We start from the raw sequence: 19,370 nt of genomic DNA, 5'->3' as shown, positions 1-19,370 counted from the left end.
CACTGACACAAGCTTGATTTTTTACATGTTTACTGAAACATATTTCAAATATAGTCATAGACGTTTATATAGTTATAGGAATGAACATTTTATTTTCAGTTATTTAATTTGTCTAATTCCTTTTGAGCTCCTGAAATGAGGGGATGGTATTCAAAATACTTTAGTTCTTCACATTTTTATGCAATCTTTTTGTTCAACCCGCTGAATTAAAGCTGAACATCTGCACTTCAACTGCATCTGAGTTGTTTCATTTAAAAATCATTGTGGTGATGTTACAAACCAAAATTAGAATAAAGTTGTGTCTGTCCAAATATTTATGGACCTAACTGTAAATAAGTAAATATTACATGACAGAAAGTTCCTGTTTTTCACTCTCTGCTATAGAATTTATTTATTTATTTTACAATAGCTCAGAAGTTTTTAAAAATGGAGAATAAAATAGGAAATTTTCTGTGAATTACCAAAAACTTTGTTTTATACTTAGAGCGCAGTCTGAGCAAAGAGCCACCAGAACATTTTTTTTACACATTTATTTCTTATAATTTAAGCCCAAGGAGTCGTGCTGGCAGATTTCTTTTACTGCAGCAGAATTTCTGTCATCCCAGATGTCCTGTTGAAACTGCACTGCTGGTTTTCTCATATTAAGAGATCCCAGGAATTAAATGTGTAGTTAAATTTCTTTGGATTGACAGGAGTTTCACTTGTCCGGCCCACTGGGCTTGCATGTGGCCCACGATGTAAAATGAGTTTGACATCCCGCTCCCTGCACTGTTTATTTTTTATCTTTTTTTTAATCTCTGATATGTTTTCAGGTTATGGAGCACCTGGGATTTGAAACCAGTGAGAGAGATCACATTTCCCAAGTCTAGCAAGCCCATCATCAGGTTTGCTTACAGCGCGCTGTTCTCTTTGTACTTCTATGCCATGCCTGTATGCTTGTCAGCATTTTAAGTCTAACAGTCTCCTCTTGTGTCTGCTTCAGCCTGACGTACTCGTGTGACGGCCACCACCTCTACACGGCCAACAGCGAGGGCACGGTGATGGCGTGGTGTCGACGGGACCAGCAGCGCATGAAGCTGCCCATGTTCTACTCCTTCCTGAGCAGCTATGCTGCAGGATGAGTGTTTGTGTGATGTTTGCTCCTGTCCACTTCTCAGCAAGAGGACCTCCCCTCCTCCTCCTCCTTCTCCTCCTCCTCTTGTCTCCACTGACAGAGAGGAGGACATGTCAGCATGTCCTCAAACTCTCTGAACCCTCCCTGACTTTTAAATAAAGCCATCCCCAGCAGAGCAAACTGTACCGCCGCCACTCCCAGCATCAAGAAATGATTATGAAAATAGTATTATATGTACATAAGTATATATTTATAAATACATTAAAATGGACTCTTGCAGGAATGGTTGAGTATTTGGCTGAGGCTGCATCAGACACTTTATACAGGATGTATTTCTGAGAGTGTGTTTCGTTTGTCGAGTCTTTAATTCCTGCTGATGTGTTTTTGTTGGCTGGTGTTGATTTAGCCGTTTCCTGGTAAGCTGCTATGGTCTGGACAAAGCCAGACTCACAGTGTGAAGACCCTCGTGTCTCACCTCGACATCGCTCACGTCTCCTGCAGCGTGCGGTCTGACAGATCGCCGCCCCAGCTGAGTGAACGCGTCCTGCTGACGCTGCAGTGGCTGCAAGGGAGGGGAGCTCCCTCCTCGCGTCTGTCGCCAGGAGAGGTCCCGCTCTGCGGGAGTGAGACGTCCCTCCGCCGTGCTGTCTGCTCCACTCAGATCTGAACGCTAGAGTCACAGACCTGCTTCACTTTGTGTCTGACCTCGGTTGACGGACCGAGGGGACCTTGTGGGTGCCTGTTGTTCTGTCCTGCTTTTGCATGCTAGGACGATGCTGCCCTTGACTGTGAATGTGGATGTGACATTTGCTGCAATGCTCCTTGTTTTAAGGCCTCCTTTAGTTAAACCAGTCCATTTGCTCTTTAAAAACACCATGAAGGCTCATCTCTGTCTTGCCCGTCGCTTAAATGCACTAGAACCACTTTTCACTACTTTACAGGGCTGATTTTTTTTTTTGAGAAAGCAATTAACAAACTGTGTTAGATGCTTGCAGTCGGAGGAGGAAGAAGGCGGAGGAGAGAGTGATTTCCTGAATGCTCCGTGATCCTCACTGATCTCCCACACTTACTTAGCACCTGTGCAGCATTACTAAAAGGGTGCAGTGGGTGTGGGAGGGTTTAGTAAAGAGCGTCGCGTCGGCTGATATGATATACACTACACACATCGGTCTGGGAAACGGCCGAGCAGCTGTTTCTTTTTCTTAACCCACTCCAGGATCCATGTAGCTTTTCTTTACATTCCCACTTACATTACTGCACTTCACGGTTTCTTAAACAAGAATCAGAAGCACTTTTTTTTCCCCTCAGCTACTTCAGTTTAAGTAGAGCCAATGATCTGTGGCCTTAACACGAACTGAGCTTGATTTAATTCCACTAATAAATCAAATCCAGAAAGCAATATCAGACACAGACATGCAATAGGTCATGTTTTTTGCTACCTTGTTTCATGTGGGAAGAAACCAGGGTTCATTTCGTTTCCTTTTCTAAGACAGCTGTGAAACAATTAGTTTTTTTCCCTTTTGTGGTGACCGCAGCGCCCGGTGACGACTAATGTCTTATACTTACTTGAGAAAGGGATTATTTCTTGTTGACTCATTCCTTTTCGCTTCGACCTGATTTATTTTTCTTCCTGATCCTACGTGGACATTATGTTACTGTGTTTGTTTACTGATTTCCTCTATGAAATGTATGAAAAACTTTATGTGAACCACAACCTCTCAACCCAAATGTATGTTTGTATGTATTTTTTTGTTTGTTTGTTTTTTAATGTAAAAGGTAGAAAATGTGACGGTAGATTTTCTGACGGAAGGAAATATTATTTTTCTGTTAATGACTTAAAGCTATGCATAATTTAAGATCATCGTTTTAGTTTGCTTAAGTTGTATTTTGGCCCCTCCTGCTAGTTTTCTTTCTTTTTTTTTTCCTTTGCAGTTTTGGCATCTTGAAGGTTCCTAATGTTTAGTTTTGTTTGTATGCGTGTACGTGTGCGTGTTTGAATGAACCAAGTGATAAGCATATTATAAATATATAAAAATCTATAAATATTTAAAGAAATATTATCGTGTTGTGTCCATTTCTTTGTGTGCGTGTGTGTTGGGGGGAGGGGTTGCGTTCAGGGACATAAAGTAAGCAGAAACTCGTGTCGTACTGCACAAATCAGATCGGAAGCACGAACAGGAAAAACAAATTAAAATTTTAAAAGTTATCAGGATGCAAGCCACGCTTAAGAGCGCGTGCAGTCGTTAAGGGTGAGGCCATCAGGGGGACACGGTGATGTCAAAGCTGATAGAAAATAAAATAATAAATGATACGGGGAAAGCCTGCAGACCTGCGCTGCCTTTTGCAGCAATAAAGCTAATTAGAAACAGCCGCTCCTAATTTGACTAACAGGCAGCGTCGGTGCGTTTACGGCCACTCTGGACAGCTGAAGCTCATCCCGGCTCTCTGCTGCTGCTGCTCCTGGTCCACTGATCGAGTGCTCCCCGCCCCACAGCCTGTATCTGATCGTCACACAGAGGTTTCCCCCCCTGCTGCTGCTGCGTAACATCTCTCCAAGTCCAGCCGTGGTGCTCACCAAGACCTCACCGCTTGGAGCTCATCTTCCTACACGGAATACGCACTGAGCGAGCCGCCGAGGCGACATTTAAAGACGCCGAGATTTTTGGCTCCTCGGGTTCAGTCCAGACCGAAGCGAGGCTGGGATTTCCTCTTATCGTTTCATATTTGACAGATCTTTGTGTGTGCGCGCGTCTCTGTGTGTGTGTCTGTGTGTGTTGGGTGGAGTCAACCCGGAATTCTCCCAAATTGGAAAACCACTGGCACATTTCAGGTAGGTCGGCGGCTGCAGGCTACATTAATGAGCGCGTATCCGACCAATGCAGGGATTTATTTCAAAATGTTTATCATCAGTGCAAAAATCATTGCTGCTCCTTTTTTTTCCCCCCACATGATGCATGGTTTGCTGTTTTCTGCTCTAACCAGGGCCGCAGCTCGCTGTGTCCACAGATGAATCTCCTCTTAGAAATAAATAGTCGCCCGCGTTTTCACAGATCTGCATCAGCAATTAGCAGCATCGTTGCATTTGGATAAAACTGTACAGGGGCGAATACAGCCGAGCAACCCTCAGGATGGATGCATTCAAAGCAAACCTAAACGGAGAAGGCCCGATGGCTTCCTACGAGGGTGTGATTTAAAAGCTATAAATTGGCCGTAGAGCTGTGGAGGCTGGAGGGATGGCAGATTAATTTTGTCGTCTTCGACCGTCTGCTTTAAGATAAACACATTTTTTTGTGATTTTAGCAAATAATAGATGCGCAATAATAATAATGCATATTATCATAGAAAGGGGGATTGATTCAGCAGCCCCTCACCTCCAGTGAAATGCTTCATTTCTTAAGGCAAATTCTTAGAAAACACATCTGTGGGCACATTCTGCCGTGGCTGCCAAACTGGGACATTTCAGTGGTGACTGGGTGGGTGGGGTGGCTCAAGGAGGCTAAAATGGGAGTAAGATTTAGTGATTGCAAGAACTGATCTGCAGAGCTGCAGCTGATGTACTCCTGAGGTGAAAGTTGAGAGGAGGAAGGCCAGCAGTGGAAAGATGTGCAGATCCTGGGAGGAACTGGGGAAACGCTGCAGGTGCTTTGCTTTTCTAGGTGTACCAGCATAAACTCCTGCTGAAGTGCACTTGAGCAAAGCACTAGTTCTGTGTGTGTGTGTGTGTCTTAATCCCTGCCAGCCCTCCACTCCTTGCTAACTTCTCCCCCAGCCAGTTGGTCTAAAGAATAACGTGACAAAGGAAGAAAAACAATCATGCATGAGTGCTGACTGAAAAATGACAAACTGCTGTCCAGCTGATGCCCACAGAGCAGCTTCTTCAGATAACAAATGGACAAACAAAATGGGTCCTTCCAAGTTATACTGTGTAAAAAGGAAGGGGTGGGGGTGAGGTTGTACTAGAGAATTGCTGCTCCATCAGGGTAGAGCTGTCGCCAGGGGGGCTGCTGATTTAATGTGACGTTCACTGACTCTCTCCCCCCCCCCCCCCCCCCCCCCCTCCCCTTGCATCTGTTTGGCGTCACAGGAGCACCATGAAGGACGGCATCGCCAACAACAGCACGGCCAGCATCTCCCAAGCCAGGAAAGCTGTGGAGCAACTGAAGATGGAGGCCTGCATGGATAGGATAAAGGTACAAAGCTTTATTGTTGTTATTGTCTGCGCACGTGAACAAATATTTTCACATCGCTTCTGTTACCAAGTGTGCAATTACTCAAAAACCGTACCTCCACTTATCATGGAACTGAAAGCTTTGTGTGCCTCTAACATCGGCTGGGATTTTGGAGCAGTTCAATAGGCGCGTCTCGATGAGTGACAGTTCTCAGCAAGCATTTCATTTTTGCTCATTTTTGTCTGAATAAAGCACAAAATTAACTTTGCTGGCTTACAATTGGCAACATTATCACACTTGGCTCTCATGGCTTCATATTTGCACACAGTAGCACTGTTTAAAAGAAAAAATGGCCGAGCTGATGGTGCTGTCGTCCAAAAACTGGGAAAAATGCATCGATTAGCCGCACTGCATGGGCTTTTCCTCGTGTTTAAAATACTCACTCGTGCACTAAATCTGCATCCTTTATTAATGCACTAATTACTCCTGTTTGAATCACCGTTGGTAAACACTACAGTGCCCAGCTGTTTGAACGTTATTTATTTAATTTTTAAATGAATCCTCATTTCCACAGTGGGGTTGAATTGGCTTGCTGTCAGACGTATTGAGGTAGTTCAAAATAAACCTGGCACAAAAAGTAAGGAAATTTGTCTGTGGTCAATTTCCTTTTTGTTGTAACAAAAAGCCTCTTGGGAATAAATATTATACAGTTGGAAATCTTGTTTATTTCTCCTTAAATTGTGCCACTTGTAAGGAAAGTGCATTTGTGGGTTGTGCCCATGAAAAACTTGGCAAGCTAATGGACCCTGCTGCAGCAGTCAGTTGGCGTCTAATCCCAACATGCCACGTTTGACTGATTTAGTGCTTGCGCTGTAGGACAACTTCAAGCTGGTGTTCTGCAGAACCAAGATGCAGCATTATTTAGAGTGAGCTCTAGTACAATCTCCAAATTGAAGGCGAAGTTTCCGATAATGGAGGATGTCAGAGAAAGGCGGTGAAGTTGGCGTCCCAAAAAGACTGTTTCCCTCCCTTATCAGCACTTAAGAACCGTTAGCAGTCTTCTACAGATTTGCAGGATGACACGACGACGGCTCTCTACCCAGATGATCTAGAACAGACTCCGGTTTTATGGCGGCCTGCCATGAGCCCTTCACCATCAGGCACTTTTGCACTGGTGTCACCAATATGTGCACTGGAACCTGAACATGTGGAGGAACACCATGTTCAACGATGAGTCCAGATTCTGCTTGTGCTCGCCCCTGCAAATCAGAGACTCCATCCAGAATTTGGGAGTGGAGTGGATGGGGTGGCATGCCTGCAGTAATGACATCAACCCCACTGAATACTTGTTTGATCAACTTGGGCATGCTGTTCGTGTGAGTGACCAACACAACTATACTGACTTATGACAAATGCTGGCTGAAGAATGGGACACATCCCCATCGTATCATGTGACCAGCATGAGGAGGTGGTGCCAGTGTGACTGTATTTCCACAATTTTCTTTAGGTAGATTTAGGTATATTTGGAGACCAAGACACACGTTGTACATGGGCATGGAAACAGTGTATCACTAGTCCTGTTTAAACCTTCATCCTTGCGACATGGTCCACTTTTCTTTCTTTTACTCCAGCCTATTATGTTTTCTTGATTTAGAAGCACAGTGTAACAACTCTGCACTCATAAAACATTCAAGATAACATCCATGTGTTGAATCCTGAGTCCGCTATTATTGTGCACTCTTTGTTGTCTCAGTCCATTATAAAAGCTTTAACCCATTTATTAGATGGCCTGGTCCAGTTGGAGTAAATCACTGCTATTATCTTCCCTCATCTTTCTTGGATTTCTTTTCTTTAGAGAAGCGCGCCACAGTTTTGAGTATTGCAGTGCCGTCATTTTGCCAGACTCGTGATGGATGCTTGGCACACTTTTTCCCACCTTGGAACTCGACTTGGTGACAGTTCAGTGTAATTACAAACTTGCATATTTGTTATTTTGAGTCCCTGGATTGTGTAAAGTTGAATGAAGAATGTTGGGCACTTCTATAGATTGTGGTCACTATGACGTCAGCAGGGCCTCTTGATGTTTTGGAGTACCTCTGACGCAAAAATTCATGGACATGGTTGTGGATTGCGTGTGTCAGTTGCATATGTGGGGAGGGGAAAAAATAAATGACCCTAAACTACCTCTTTATTTTAACCTGTTAATTGCATTTTAAACACAATCTTGGTTATGTAGTGGAAGGGATCAACAACCAATTTATAGCCATTAGGAGGGAGGGAACGTTGGTGAACGCTAGCTAGTTAGCAAGTAATTGACGCTTGATGATGATGATGATGATGATGATTGGATTGGTGTTTGTGTTAGTGAGGTTTGAGTTCTTGATTTATGGCTCTGACTGCAATCACTCAAATTGGTGACGTTCTACAAGTAACTGCCCTCTAATTTAAAAGCGCGGACAGATTTCCAGCACATCGCAATCACTCTGAGATAGTTTACACTGATGAGCGCAACTCATCTGTGATGACTTCTTGCAGCAGGAGACTCGACTCAACTGGTTGCCAACTGGTTCTATTCTTGTTTCACTCATATAAAAAGCAAAGTTGCCAAGCCACTTTGTCATTTGTAGTTAAATTGCATTCCTGCAGCAACTATGTGGAACAACACTATGTGGAAGAATTTCAAACTTATTGTAATTTCACCCCCAGCCGGTCACAGCAGATGGCTGCACCTTCCTGAGCCTGGTTCTGCTTGAGATTTCTTCCTATTAAAAGGGAGTTTTTCCTTCTCACTGTTGCCAAGTACTTGCTCATTAGTGGTCCTCTGATTGTTGGGATTTCTCTGTATTATTTTAGAGTATCTACTTAAAAGCGCCTTGAAGTGACAGCTGTGATATGGTACTATTTAAATTAGATTGAATAGCCAGTATGATTAAATTAAGCTGTAAAGTGATGGCAGATGGACTCTGCCTTATTGGTGTTTCAATGCCAAATCGAGGACCAAAGTTGATCAGAAGACCAAAGCTGATCACATGAGTTCTCAGATCAGGTCTCCATCTTTGAAACGGCCATTTCAAAGGCAAAGAGACTGCAAGTTCATTGCACAATAATTCTGGTTGTGCTGTAGTCTCTGACCACTGCTTTCTGATCTGCTAAGTGGGATCGCTTCTTTTTAACTCCCACAATCTGCATCCTCAGATTTTTCTGAGCCTTGGTGATATCGCTTGAGTCAACATTATCAGATTTGGCCTGGTTCCCTGTCACAAACCCTCAAACTACAACCGTTGCATTTCCCACCACTGACTTCCACAGCAGACTGGAACATGCCAACAAAATGCATGTGGGTTTTTTTTTTTTTTTTGTTTGTTTGTTTTTTGTTTTGTTTTTTTTTTTTTGTTTTTTTTAGACTTTAGTCCGATGTCTTCTGACAGGCATTGCATGAAGTCTCGGTTCACCTTATCATCGCCTCTGCTGTGCACAGCTTGGAATTTCCAGCAGACCAGTGTGGTAAATGTGAGGGATGAACCCACAGGAAAGGTGGGCTACGGTGGCTGCTAACCAGCTCTGACAGTAACTTTCCACCAATTTAGGTCAGTGTGGCTGCAGGATTACTTCTCCACCACACACATTATTGTGAAGCAGTATTGTTTCCTCATTAAACAACACCTGGTTAAATATTGACTTTTGCTCCCTGTGCACTCTTTGTGGTCGATCATCACGAAACTGTTGCTGCAGTTCAAGGTTCTTTATTCGTCACATGCATAGTTCTACAAGTATAACACACAGTGAAATGTAACCTGACACGCTCCTCGACTTGTGCAAAAGGGGGGGGACATTAGAAATTAGACATCAATTTGGTGCTTCCATCCATTCCAGTCGTCATTTTCTCAATATGTTTACTTCCTGTTTTCCGTTCATGTTTCTGGCATGTTGGGGCGATTCTGAACATTTTCTTTTATGAATGACTTCTTGTGCAACTTAATGTCATCTCATTCAGTAGGCTCCTCGTGTGTTTGGGGAATGATTGCCCCGCAGATCAGAGGCTGTTCACTCAGCAATATAGCTAAGCATGGAAGCCGGCCAAACACCTTCATTCCTACTCAGCACAGCACAAAGGCTGCTTACAAACAAACCTCATCGTCTTAAAAAGTAAAGTGATCCGCCCGAAACTGCAATCAGTTTTAAGAAGATTAGGTATCAATTTGGGCTTCTTTCAGGTAGCTCATCAAAATAAGATCTCATGCGTTTTAAAGATATTAAGTGTACCGAACAGCAAAACCATTACTTGGTTTTTAACACAGCATGTGTGCAATGGGACTGCAGCATTTTTGTAGACGATACAAACTATAAAATGCTGAATTTTCATTGGAAAATTGCTGAAAATGTTGAATTTTTATTTTTCAACACAAACCAGCAGGTTGAGTTCAAACCCATTATTAAAGAGCAATTCTTACTCTGGTTTTGAAGTCTGTTAATAGTAATAGTTTTATTATATTAATGAATTTGATGCACTTTGGCTACTTTTTGTGAGATCATTGTGCAGTCTGTGAAAAATGTATTTTTAACAGGACTCCATGCAGTATCCTCGTACTGCTTCCACTGGCACCGAGCTGCTCAGCCAGGTGCTGACAATCAAATGCATTGATTAACTGATCATCAGCAGGTGTGAGCACCTCTATGAATGCAGCCGTTTTGGCAGTTTGTGTGTCTGGAGCATTCAGGTGTGTTAAGCAATCTGTCCCGGGAGCAGACGTCCCAGCAGTTTCACCCCCAAGGTCAGACGGTGCAGTGCTCTGACAGCAAAGAGCTTCATCTCTGCAGGCATCAGTTAGCATGTTAAAGTTCATGAGTACATTTAGAAAATGACTGAACAAGTCTGACTTCTTTGCAAGAGTTGTCAGAAGATCATGCAGCACAGCTTAAGTTTGCAAACTTGTAAGAATAATGGTGCTCACTGACTAGTAAGTACGGGGGGGCATACACAAAATTACCAGATTTATGAAGTGTGCCTAAAAGGGGAAAAAAAGCACGGCCTACTTTGTTCTTACCACCGTGTGTCGTTAGTTAATGAGAATCATTCTGAAGCAACAGGATTGAGCAATACACCCTCAGTTCTCTATGTAAGGAGACGTCTTTACCTTAGAGTGAAGCAGAGATGATGATAGAAAAACTAACAAACTAGAAGGAAATGGAAATGAGGAAGGACAAAACGACACGTGATTTGCCAACCTGAGATGGGGAAACTCACTGCAGTGGATGGGAAAATAAAAATCCAAATTCTCCAGCATCTATAGGATCATGCCAAGAAATTAGGTTTTTTGGGGGGAGATTTTAGGTTTTCAGTTTTTCACAACCATGCTCTAAAACCATTCTAAATTTGTTCAAACTTTACAAATTTAGAAAGAGAGTGGTCCAAAATTTCTTCACAAGATGTGAGAGATTGATAGTCCAACTTATTGCTGCCAAAGGTGGTTTTAAAGGTACTGAATCATGAGTGTAGGGTAGGTGTGTCCCCTCACATGACTGTAGGTAGCCATCCTGACGTAGAGCATCAGTGTTTCCGAATCAAAACACGAGGGTTCCTCTCCCGTATGCAACCGTGTAGAAAAACTTTTTCAGGTTTTGGATGCCAGTCTTATCAGACTGTCTATGCAGAAAGAAAACCCAGCATCAGAAAAATGGACAGTTTCCTTGTTGTTTTTTGCACATTATGTTCAGGCCTGCAGCCAGTTCTCGAGTGGATTCACAGGATTGTGAAAGAACGACAGCAAGGCAGCTGAAAAAATATTGTTTATGATTCATAAATTATTGTCTTGTGACCCACGTCACTACACGCATTTCAGCAGCATGGAGTAATAAACGGTTTATTGCAGGAATATAAAATGAGTCTCTTGTTTTAAGGTGAGAATTAAAGTTTTACTGTCAATTTAGGATTTTATAGATGTATATATTTTATAGAAAACTGTATGGTTTTAATAACAACTTTATTCTTTAGCCAAATCCTCCTAACTTTGGTTTTCATGCAGGTGTTGTTACACTGATGTTAAGTATTGAGGATCATCTGCTTTTTTCCTCTTTATATGAAGTGTTAGCTTAGCTGTAATGGTGTTCAGACAAACCCTCGATGAATACATTGAGGGACATTTTCAAGCAATATAATATTTTAAGCTTTGTTTAAATTTCCAAATTAAGGGAGGGATCTTGTTGCTCTGCAAAACAGCAGCTTCATTTGCAGCATGATTCACATCTGTATCATTTTCTCGGCGGTTGCTCAACGACAGCCAGACAGCTGCTAGTATTTAATAACCGCTTAGTGCATCAGATGTGGCGATCCAAATAATACTTCATAAAAGAACTCAGAAAAAAAAAAGGAAGAAGCAGCCACCGTACGAGACGAATGTGGATGGATGTAAAAGCAGAGGGGAAAAAGAAACTTGGCCACGCCTGTCGATCCCTTAAATTTAATTAAGGGATCTGACGAGGGAGAGTGTGACAAGAGCGGTCTCCGTGCTGCTGATTGAGGGATCACCACACTCGCATTAATTGCTCAATCAGCCAAAGGAATGTGATCTGTGCTAATTAGGAGGACTCTCCTTCCATCATGGGGCTGCGGTGTAATTACAATCAGTCTGGGCCTGACGACACACACACTGAGCAGTACCACTCTCTGTCCTGTGAGCCTCCTGTTCAGAGCAGGAGCATTTGGCTGCAGTTGCATAATAATATAATGACTGCATTTACTTTGATTATGAAAATAATTAAACTGTTTGCTTTGTTAGTGTTCACACTTCATGCAAGCTTGGATTCTGTAATTAGTGCCTGAGTTTGGTCTTTTTTGTTTTTAGGTAGCCATTTGGGGTACATTGTGTCTTCTGAGCGACTAATTTTTAGTTCAGCTAATTAAAGTTCTCTGTTAATCAACGCATTAGTCACATTATTCCAAACATTCAGATCACTGGCGGGTCTGTAAGCGTACAGATACTGATGACGATTGATCCTCTCATGAATGCAGTGTTACAATTCTGCAAAGCTAAAGTGTGGTGTTGAGTCTTTTTTTAGTTTCAGCACCGACACCTCTGTTCTGAAATATCACCGTGTGGTGTATTGAGTATTGGGTGACTTAACAGCTTTTATCAGCAACAGAGGAACTGCAAAAGGGGATCCATGATGTAGGTGCAGACATAAATAATAGAAACGCATTAGCTGGAAGAAGGTGGCAACAGTACCATGGCTGGAGCAGAAAGCTGACAGAATGATGCAGAGAGGTAGCCATGCGTGGTAACACTGCTGTGTCAGTATGCTTGGCTTTTCTTTTTTTAAGTTTCATGCATTGCACAGCTTATAACTTAACTTTGGGTTGGATTTTGCTGAAAGAGGTGCTCGATGGAAGTGAAAGCACCGGTGGGGGAAAATGACACCGCTGTGCATTTGTAGTTTGAACAGGATGGTGTGTTTTCATGGGGTCTTTTTTTAAAAGTAGTTCAAAAGCAGTGAATATGAGAGATGCAGTCGCTGTCCATCTTCTATAGTTACACTTTGCTTGTACTGGGTTAGAGCACAGTTTTGCCTTTTTAATGGCATCAAGAAGGTGCTTTAAACATTCCTCATATTTTGGTCGATGCTGACATGAATGCAGCACACAGTTGCTAACAATCTCCTGTTCAGTTGCATGGAAAAACTGGTTTGGTGACACTGGAGGCCATTTGAGTACAGTGAAGTCACCGTCATGTTTAAGAAATCAGTCTGAGACAGATTTGAGCTCCTTGTCATGCAACAATACCGTACTGTAAGCGGTCATCAAGAGATCGGTGCACCATGGTCATAAAAGGATGGACATAGTCAGCAAAAATACGATATGATGGGGTCTTTAAATGATACACAGTTGGCACTAAGTGTGCCAAGAAAATATTCCATGCACGATTACACTGCCAGCACCCCTGAAGCATTGATACATGGTAGGATTTGTCTATGCTCTGATGTTTAAACCATATTCTGACCCTTCCATGTGAGTGTTGCAGCAAAAATCGACTGAGACCAAACAACATCCAGTCTTCTGTTGTCCAATTTTGGTAGGCTTGCGTGAATCGTAGCCTCAGTTACCTGTTCTTAGCTGCTAAGGTGTGGTCGTCTGCTGCTGTAGCCCGTCTGCTCCAATTGTGACGGCTTGTGCATTCAGAGATGCTCTTCTGCACAGCTTGGTTGCAACAAGTGGTGATTTGACTTCCTGTTGCCTTCCTATAATCTCAAAGCAAGTTTGGTTATTCCCCTCTGACATCAACAAGGCATTTTCACTCAGAGAACTGCTGCTCACTCAGTATTTTGTCCTTTAGACCAATCTCTGTAAACCCCAAATGGTGACCATCTCAGTAAATCGCCAGTTTCTGAAATGCTCAACCATGAAACCTTGAAAATCATTTAAATCACCTTTCTCCCTCACTCTGCTCAATTTGAGCATGATGACGTGTCAAACTACACCGAGCCACCATCATGCATTTGGCTGATTAGAAATTATTTTTGCATTAACGAGCAGATGTACTAATAAAGTGGCCGTGAGTATATCTAAACTGTTCTTGATTTTAAAAATTTGGGCAAAAGCTAACTTTCCAGTGAGAATGAATTACGATTAGAGAGTCTGCCATTTCTCTCAGCAGTCCAACCATGTGGAACAAAATCAAAGGCTTCAGTGCTCCTTTCAGGATGGTTTGTGGGGACACTGGTGATCCCTGACCTTTTAATAATATCACATTTTTAATGTGGCCAATATTTCATTTCATGGATAATATCGCCTGGACTGTTTGTTTTTGTGGCATTTAGCAAACATAATGCTAATATGATAAATATGGTTGATACTGTAAACACGATAAAGCTTCTTAAAGTCGGCTCGCTGACATTAGCGTTTGGCTCAAAACTGAGTTGTTGAGATGGCTACAGACTTTTACTCTTGTTTTCCGATTTACTGGCACAGCATGATGTACCTCGGTGTTTGCCAGACTATGTGACCTGTGAGCGTATTGTCAAATTGTTGTGGTTGCCTGATGTGAAAGCAAAGCAGTAAAGTGTTTGTGGAGAGAGAGGGAAGAGAACATGTTTAATAGATTTTTTTTTTGTTGTTTTAAATAGATATGGGTGTCCTTGTGGCTAAGTGCTTGGTAGGGTTGTTGAAATTAAGAAACTGAATAACACATCCTGGTTTTCTGCCATTTCTTCTCTTTTTGTGGGATTTTATGAGTTGAAACGGCTCCATTTCAGGCTGTAAGATGGTCGAAACGGTAATGTAACAATCCATGCTGAGGACCAAAGCTGTGCTATTCTCTTGTGAGAGCAGCAGTGGGTGAGGTGAAGTGGCAGGCAGGAGATCAGATGGCTCTGTCCTCCACATAGATCCCTGAGCCCTCGCCAGCCCTCTGATGCAGCTGCTCCTCTGCTCTCCATTTGCCGCCTCCCCTCCCGTAACCTCCCACTCAATTCCCAGTTGAAAACCTGCATTCACATACAGTCTGACTGTACTATAAAATTTATGGTCACTGTTCGACTTTTTTTTTTTTTAATTTGCCTTGGAAGATGTCACATGCTTCGTGCTATGCTCGTTGAAGTCCCACCTTAAGACCCGTGAGTTACCTCGACGAGCTTTCTCGCCCTGGTGCCTGAGGCTCGGGTAACGGGCATCGGTGCAGTCACTACAAGGGCTGACAAATCGGGAACATCGGCAATATGCAATTTGAAAGAGCCTTACAGCAATTTGCCCAGGTCTCATCTGGTGTGAGTTTAACTTCAGAAACATCTGCTCTGAGAATGAATAAACGGTGAGCTGCAGAGATGCGTGAGCTTATTCACCTTGCTCTCAAGAAAAGATGTTTGGGCCTCGTCCACTAATATTTGCACTAAAATGTTTTTACCCTGCGCCAACAAAAGTTTGTGCGAAGCATTACTGTTGGCAACATGAAACGTGCTATCTGCATACTGCCACAACTTTATTTTCCTATGTAAGGCAACATGTTTCTGTGTATGGGATGAGAAAGTAGAAGAGTCTGACAGAAGACACTAACACAGTGGGGTCTGAAGAGCAAACCAGTGTTTCCCATTAAAAATGAATAAAAACATAAAAATTCTCCAGCATTACTATTATAGTCCCAAAAAAATCATCTCCAAGTGATGATGCCCAGGAATGATAGATGAGAGGAATATTGGTAAATGTTTAAAGTCTACACAGTTTCATTTCTTTCCACGAAATCTAATAATGTTTATTTAAGTGTGATTCTAAGCGTCTTCTTGCTTATGTTAGGAAAACTGTAAAGAACAATATGGAAATTATTAAAAATGATCATAATAATAAAGATGTAAAAATTTCCAAGGCCTTCATCAGTTGGTGCCCATAGTCTGAATTTGATTGTACAATACGAATTAATTCGGTTACTAAAATATTGATGGGTCACTAGTTTGAAAATTTTACCATCAATACTTTGTGATGTGTGCGTACGGTCCGATGTCTGCGAGTTACTCAAACCTGTACTTGAGCTGAACTTGAGCACTGATGGTGTCTCCACACTCAGCACTGACAGCAAGGTGAAATGTCTCGGTCCTCTTCAGCTCAGAAGTTGTTGATTTCCAAGATATATTTCATAACAGGACTGTTTTTCACTTCATGCCCAGAGAAGGGTTACCCTGCAACTTCTGAACACTGAGCTCCTTCACACTGGATTTCATGTGACTGCATGAATTTCATGAGCTGCAGTGACCGTTTGAACCTCTTTAGCTTTTAAGCACCAACTAGGGAAGCTTCTCAGAACCCATCTTTGTCTTATCTCTTAACAAGGATAGAAAGAGAGCCAGCGTTTCATTGATTCTGGGAAAAACTAATCATCTGGTTTAAATTGTGTAATGCGACGTTATTCGCTATTTTCTGGGGGTCCTTTATGCTGCTTTTTAGACAGCTAAAGTGCAGAGATCAGAAATGAGATGCAGCTATGGCCCCAGGATGAGTTTGAACTTTGAAGCCATGACTACTGAACTTAGTAAGAGAACACTGGAAGCAACTTTAACAACGTGAACATTGATTGAAAATCTGAAATGCAGGACTGCGTGTTTGAGGATTCTGGTAGCGCCCCCAAAAAACGGCCTTGAAACATCATCACACAGAGTTTAAAGAATGAATCTGAAATGCCTGATCAAAAATTTTCTTCTAAATATTTCAGGTATCCAAAGCCGCCGCAGACCTGATGGCATACTGCGAGGCGCACATACGCGAGGACCCCCTCATCGTGCCCGTGCCCGCCTCCGAGAACCCCTTCCGGGAGAAGAAGTTCTTCTGCACCATCCTCTGATGAGCTGCTGGTAGAGCTGTACAGGTGCAGGCATGGCGTTGCCTGGCTTCTCTGTCTTCACCACACCTGAAGCTACTGGCCATAGGCATTGAGCTGAGTTTTGCCAAGGCGGGGACACTCTGTTGTTGGTCAGCTCTGCCCCTGGTGGCTGAAGGTTTTGGGGGAGTCAGCTACCAAACTGGCAACCCAGTGGGCGTATAATGTCTTGTTAAATAGGTTTGTTATTGCTTTGTTATTAGAGAAACAGCCTTGCTTAGTGCTCAAAGAGATGAGAGATGTTTTGGTTTTTTCTTTTCTTTTTCTGTGCTAGATTTGAACTTGCCTCAGGAAACAACTTTGCCCAGTGTTTGACTTTTTTTTTAAAACATTTCCCCTTTTTCTTTCTGAATAAAAATGCATAGGTCTTTGTATAAACTCAATCATGACTTGTGTTAGTTTTTTTTTTCTTTTTTAAATGGCTCTCAATGCACAGATGTAACTATTAGTAGCAACACTTACTTAAAGCACCACTAAAAATTCGATGACTTCCCTCAGCAGTGGTTTCAGTTTCAGCATCGACAATTAACCCACTCGCTTTAGCACAATCTGATTCAGATTAAAGCACAGAAACGGAAACCGTATCTCACAGTGAATAATTTCCGCTGCTCTCTCAGTAAGAATGAGGCGGCCGCACGTCGCGTTCTGCTGCAAAGAAATGAGTGGACTGGTTTTTTTTTTTTTTTTTTTTTTTTTTTTGAAAGGTGCAGAGCTAATGTTTCAACAGCCAGATGAGTTCTTCGGGGTTATCGCTGTGCAAACAAACCCTTAAGTCAAGAATTATTTATGAATCTGCCACCTTCTGCCCACTCTAATGCATTCTAACTTTGCTTCTCGGTTTGATTTGCTCTTCATTTTCTTTCGAATCTGAAAAAGCATCAGTTAATCCTGCAGCCCTCTGCAGGAATAGATATATATATATATAAAATATCTTTTTTCTTTTTCTTTTTTTTGCAGGACATCTTGTTCCCTTCAGCAGTCTCGCTTGATTTCTGGGCATGTTTCCTGAGCCTGATTCTTTTCCTTCTTTTCTTCTTCTTCCTTTTTGCCTGTCCTAGAGTGAATGGCGAGGCCTTTGACATTAATACCAAACTGGAGGCCTGCATGTTTCTCTGCTCCTTTTTGACAGCCTCCTCTGTTTCCGAGGGACCGTCAGTCTCTTCGAGTGTACAGTATGTTACGGTGCCAACTTCTGTGGGAGCGGTGTGATCTTCACACTGTGCTTCCCGGAGCCTTTTCTTTTTTTTCTGTTCTGGGTTTTTTCTCTTTTGGAAGAAAAAAGCACACTGTCGAAACATTTCCTTTACATGGTAGTTGATTAGCATTTGCTGATTTTTATGATGACTTGTTCTGATCGTTATTAATATTGTTATCAGTAGTATTAACGAATATCTGTTGCACAGCACTGACGGCTACATGACGTGCAGTGCTCCTAAGCCTGTATGATACGTAGAGAAAAAGAACGTTTATAAATCATGCAATTATTGATACTATCGTGAGTATTTTTTAAAAACAGCGCTGAGGGTCGTTTACATAATAGGGTCCCTTTTTTCTTCTTTTCTTCTTTTATTTGGAGGTTCAGGCTTTTTGCATCAAGGTTTCTATCATCGAAGGGGAGGGGGAGTGGGGACTTCCTTTTTGGTACTTGAATAGCCATTGCATTAGGAATCAGTCTCTGATACTGGACCTTCACAAACGCAGACTCAAATTGTCTTCAGGATAATTATCGTCTTTATTTCCTATCTGAAAACCTGAGCTGACCTCAGGACACTCTCGCTGACCTCATCTCAAGGATGGTGCCAAAATCTGAAACAAGAAATACGACGGCTAGAGATGAATATTGCATGGATTTATTTCTATTTATAACAGAGAGAACTATTATGATATGAAATATTGCCTGTTCATTGACTTTTCTGGGTGCTACTCTGCACATAATAATCTCCCTGGAGTCTGGATATGTCAACAACGTGCAGCTGTATTCATGAATGGTATTATTGTTTTTGGGGAAAAAAATAAATAGCATTTACATAGCAGACTTTGTAAAAATCCTTTGACGGATCAAATGAATTAAAAGAAAACGGCAACCCACAGTGTGCTGTGTCTTCAGTATTTCTCTCTCTCTCTTTCTGGCATCTGTCTGATCACACTTGACAACATGCTGCAAATCGTTCTGGGTCTCGCAGAGGAACATCGTGTTTCGGTGTGTATTGGAGACCTCCTGTGGCTGAGCTGAACCATGGGCCATCTGGATGCACTCTTGCGTTTTTTGGGGGGGGGGGGGGTTTGGGTTTTGTTTTGTTTTTTTAAAAGAAAAGGATTACGATTCAGTTCAGCCTTGGCCAGTTTGCCTTCTATTCTGCAAATCTAAAGCGGGAGGGCATTACATGTGCTGGGTGACAGCACAGTTGAGGTATCAGCGGCTGACATCAGCATTCACGTTGTCTGCTGTTGCTCGTTCATGTCTCCATCCATGCATCCATTTACATCCTCACCGGGGGAATAGGCCAAAATTACAACTTTCCACCTAATTTGGTTGATAGTGGTTATTTTATTTTTAGCCACTTTTCACTACACTTCATGGTCTGATGATCAGGTCAGAGGCAGAATTGTTCTTTTTTTTGGACAAACAAGGAAATCAACTCTTGCGTGTTGATATTATGAGAGACCGCGGTTATGATTTAATGCACAGCACTGACAGTTTTGATGAATGACACAGAGAAGGTGAATACTGGT

The 19,370-nt window shown here is 42.3% G+C and overlaps 2 protein-coding genes across 2 annotated transcripts in view; both read left to right on the top strand.

The window, feature by feature from the left end:
* lyst (lysosomal trafficking regulator) overlaps nucleotides 1-3,169 on the top strand; it is a 66,173-nt gene extending 63,004 nt beyond the window's left edge. The window contains exons 53-54 of the mRNA XM_063492258.1: nucleotides 813-884; nucleotides 983-3,169. Coding sequence (XP_063348328.1) covers nucleotides 813-884; nucleotides 983-1,121 — 211 coding nt within the window. The 3' untranslated portion in view covers nucleotides 1,122-3,169. The remainder of the gene's footprint in view (nucleotides 1-812; nucleotides 885-982) is intronic.
* Nucleotides 3,170-3,515: 346 nt separating this feature from the next.
* On the top strand, nucleotides 3,516-18,715 carry LOC134639838 (guanine nucleotide-binding protein G(I)/G(S)/G(O) subunit gamma-4). The gene is made up of 3 exons (XM_063491293.1): nucleotides 3,516-3,944; nucleotides 5,199-5,304; nucleotides 16,473-18,715. Exons 2-3 carry the CDS (start codon nucleotides 5,206-5,208, stop codon nucleotides 16,599-16,601), a joined length of 228 nt encoding a protein of 75 aa, XP_063347363.1. The 5' UTR covers nucleotides 3,516-3,944; nucleotides 5,199-5,205; the 3' UTR covers nucleotides 16,602-18,715.
* The last annotated feature ends 655 nt before the right edge of the window (nucleotides 18,716-19,370 follow it).

This window comes from Pelmatolapia mariae, linkage group LG13 (assembly GCF_036321145.2).
Source record: "Pelmatolapia mariae isolate MD_Pm_ZW linkage group LG13, Pm_UMD_F_2, whole genome shotgun sequence".
Classification (NCBI taxonomy): Eukaryota; Metazoa; Chordata; class Actinopteri; order Cichliformes; family Cichlidae; genus Pelmatolapia; species Pelmatolapia mariae.
Note: the sequence above shows the minus strand (reverse complement) of the source record. Positions and strands in the feature narration are given on the sequence as shown.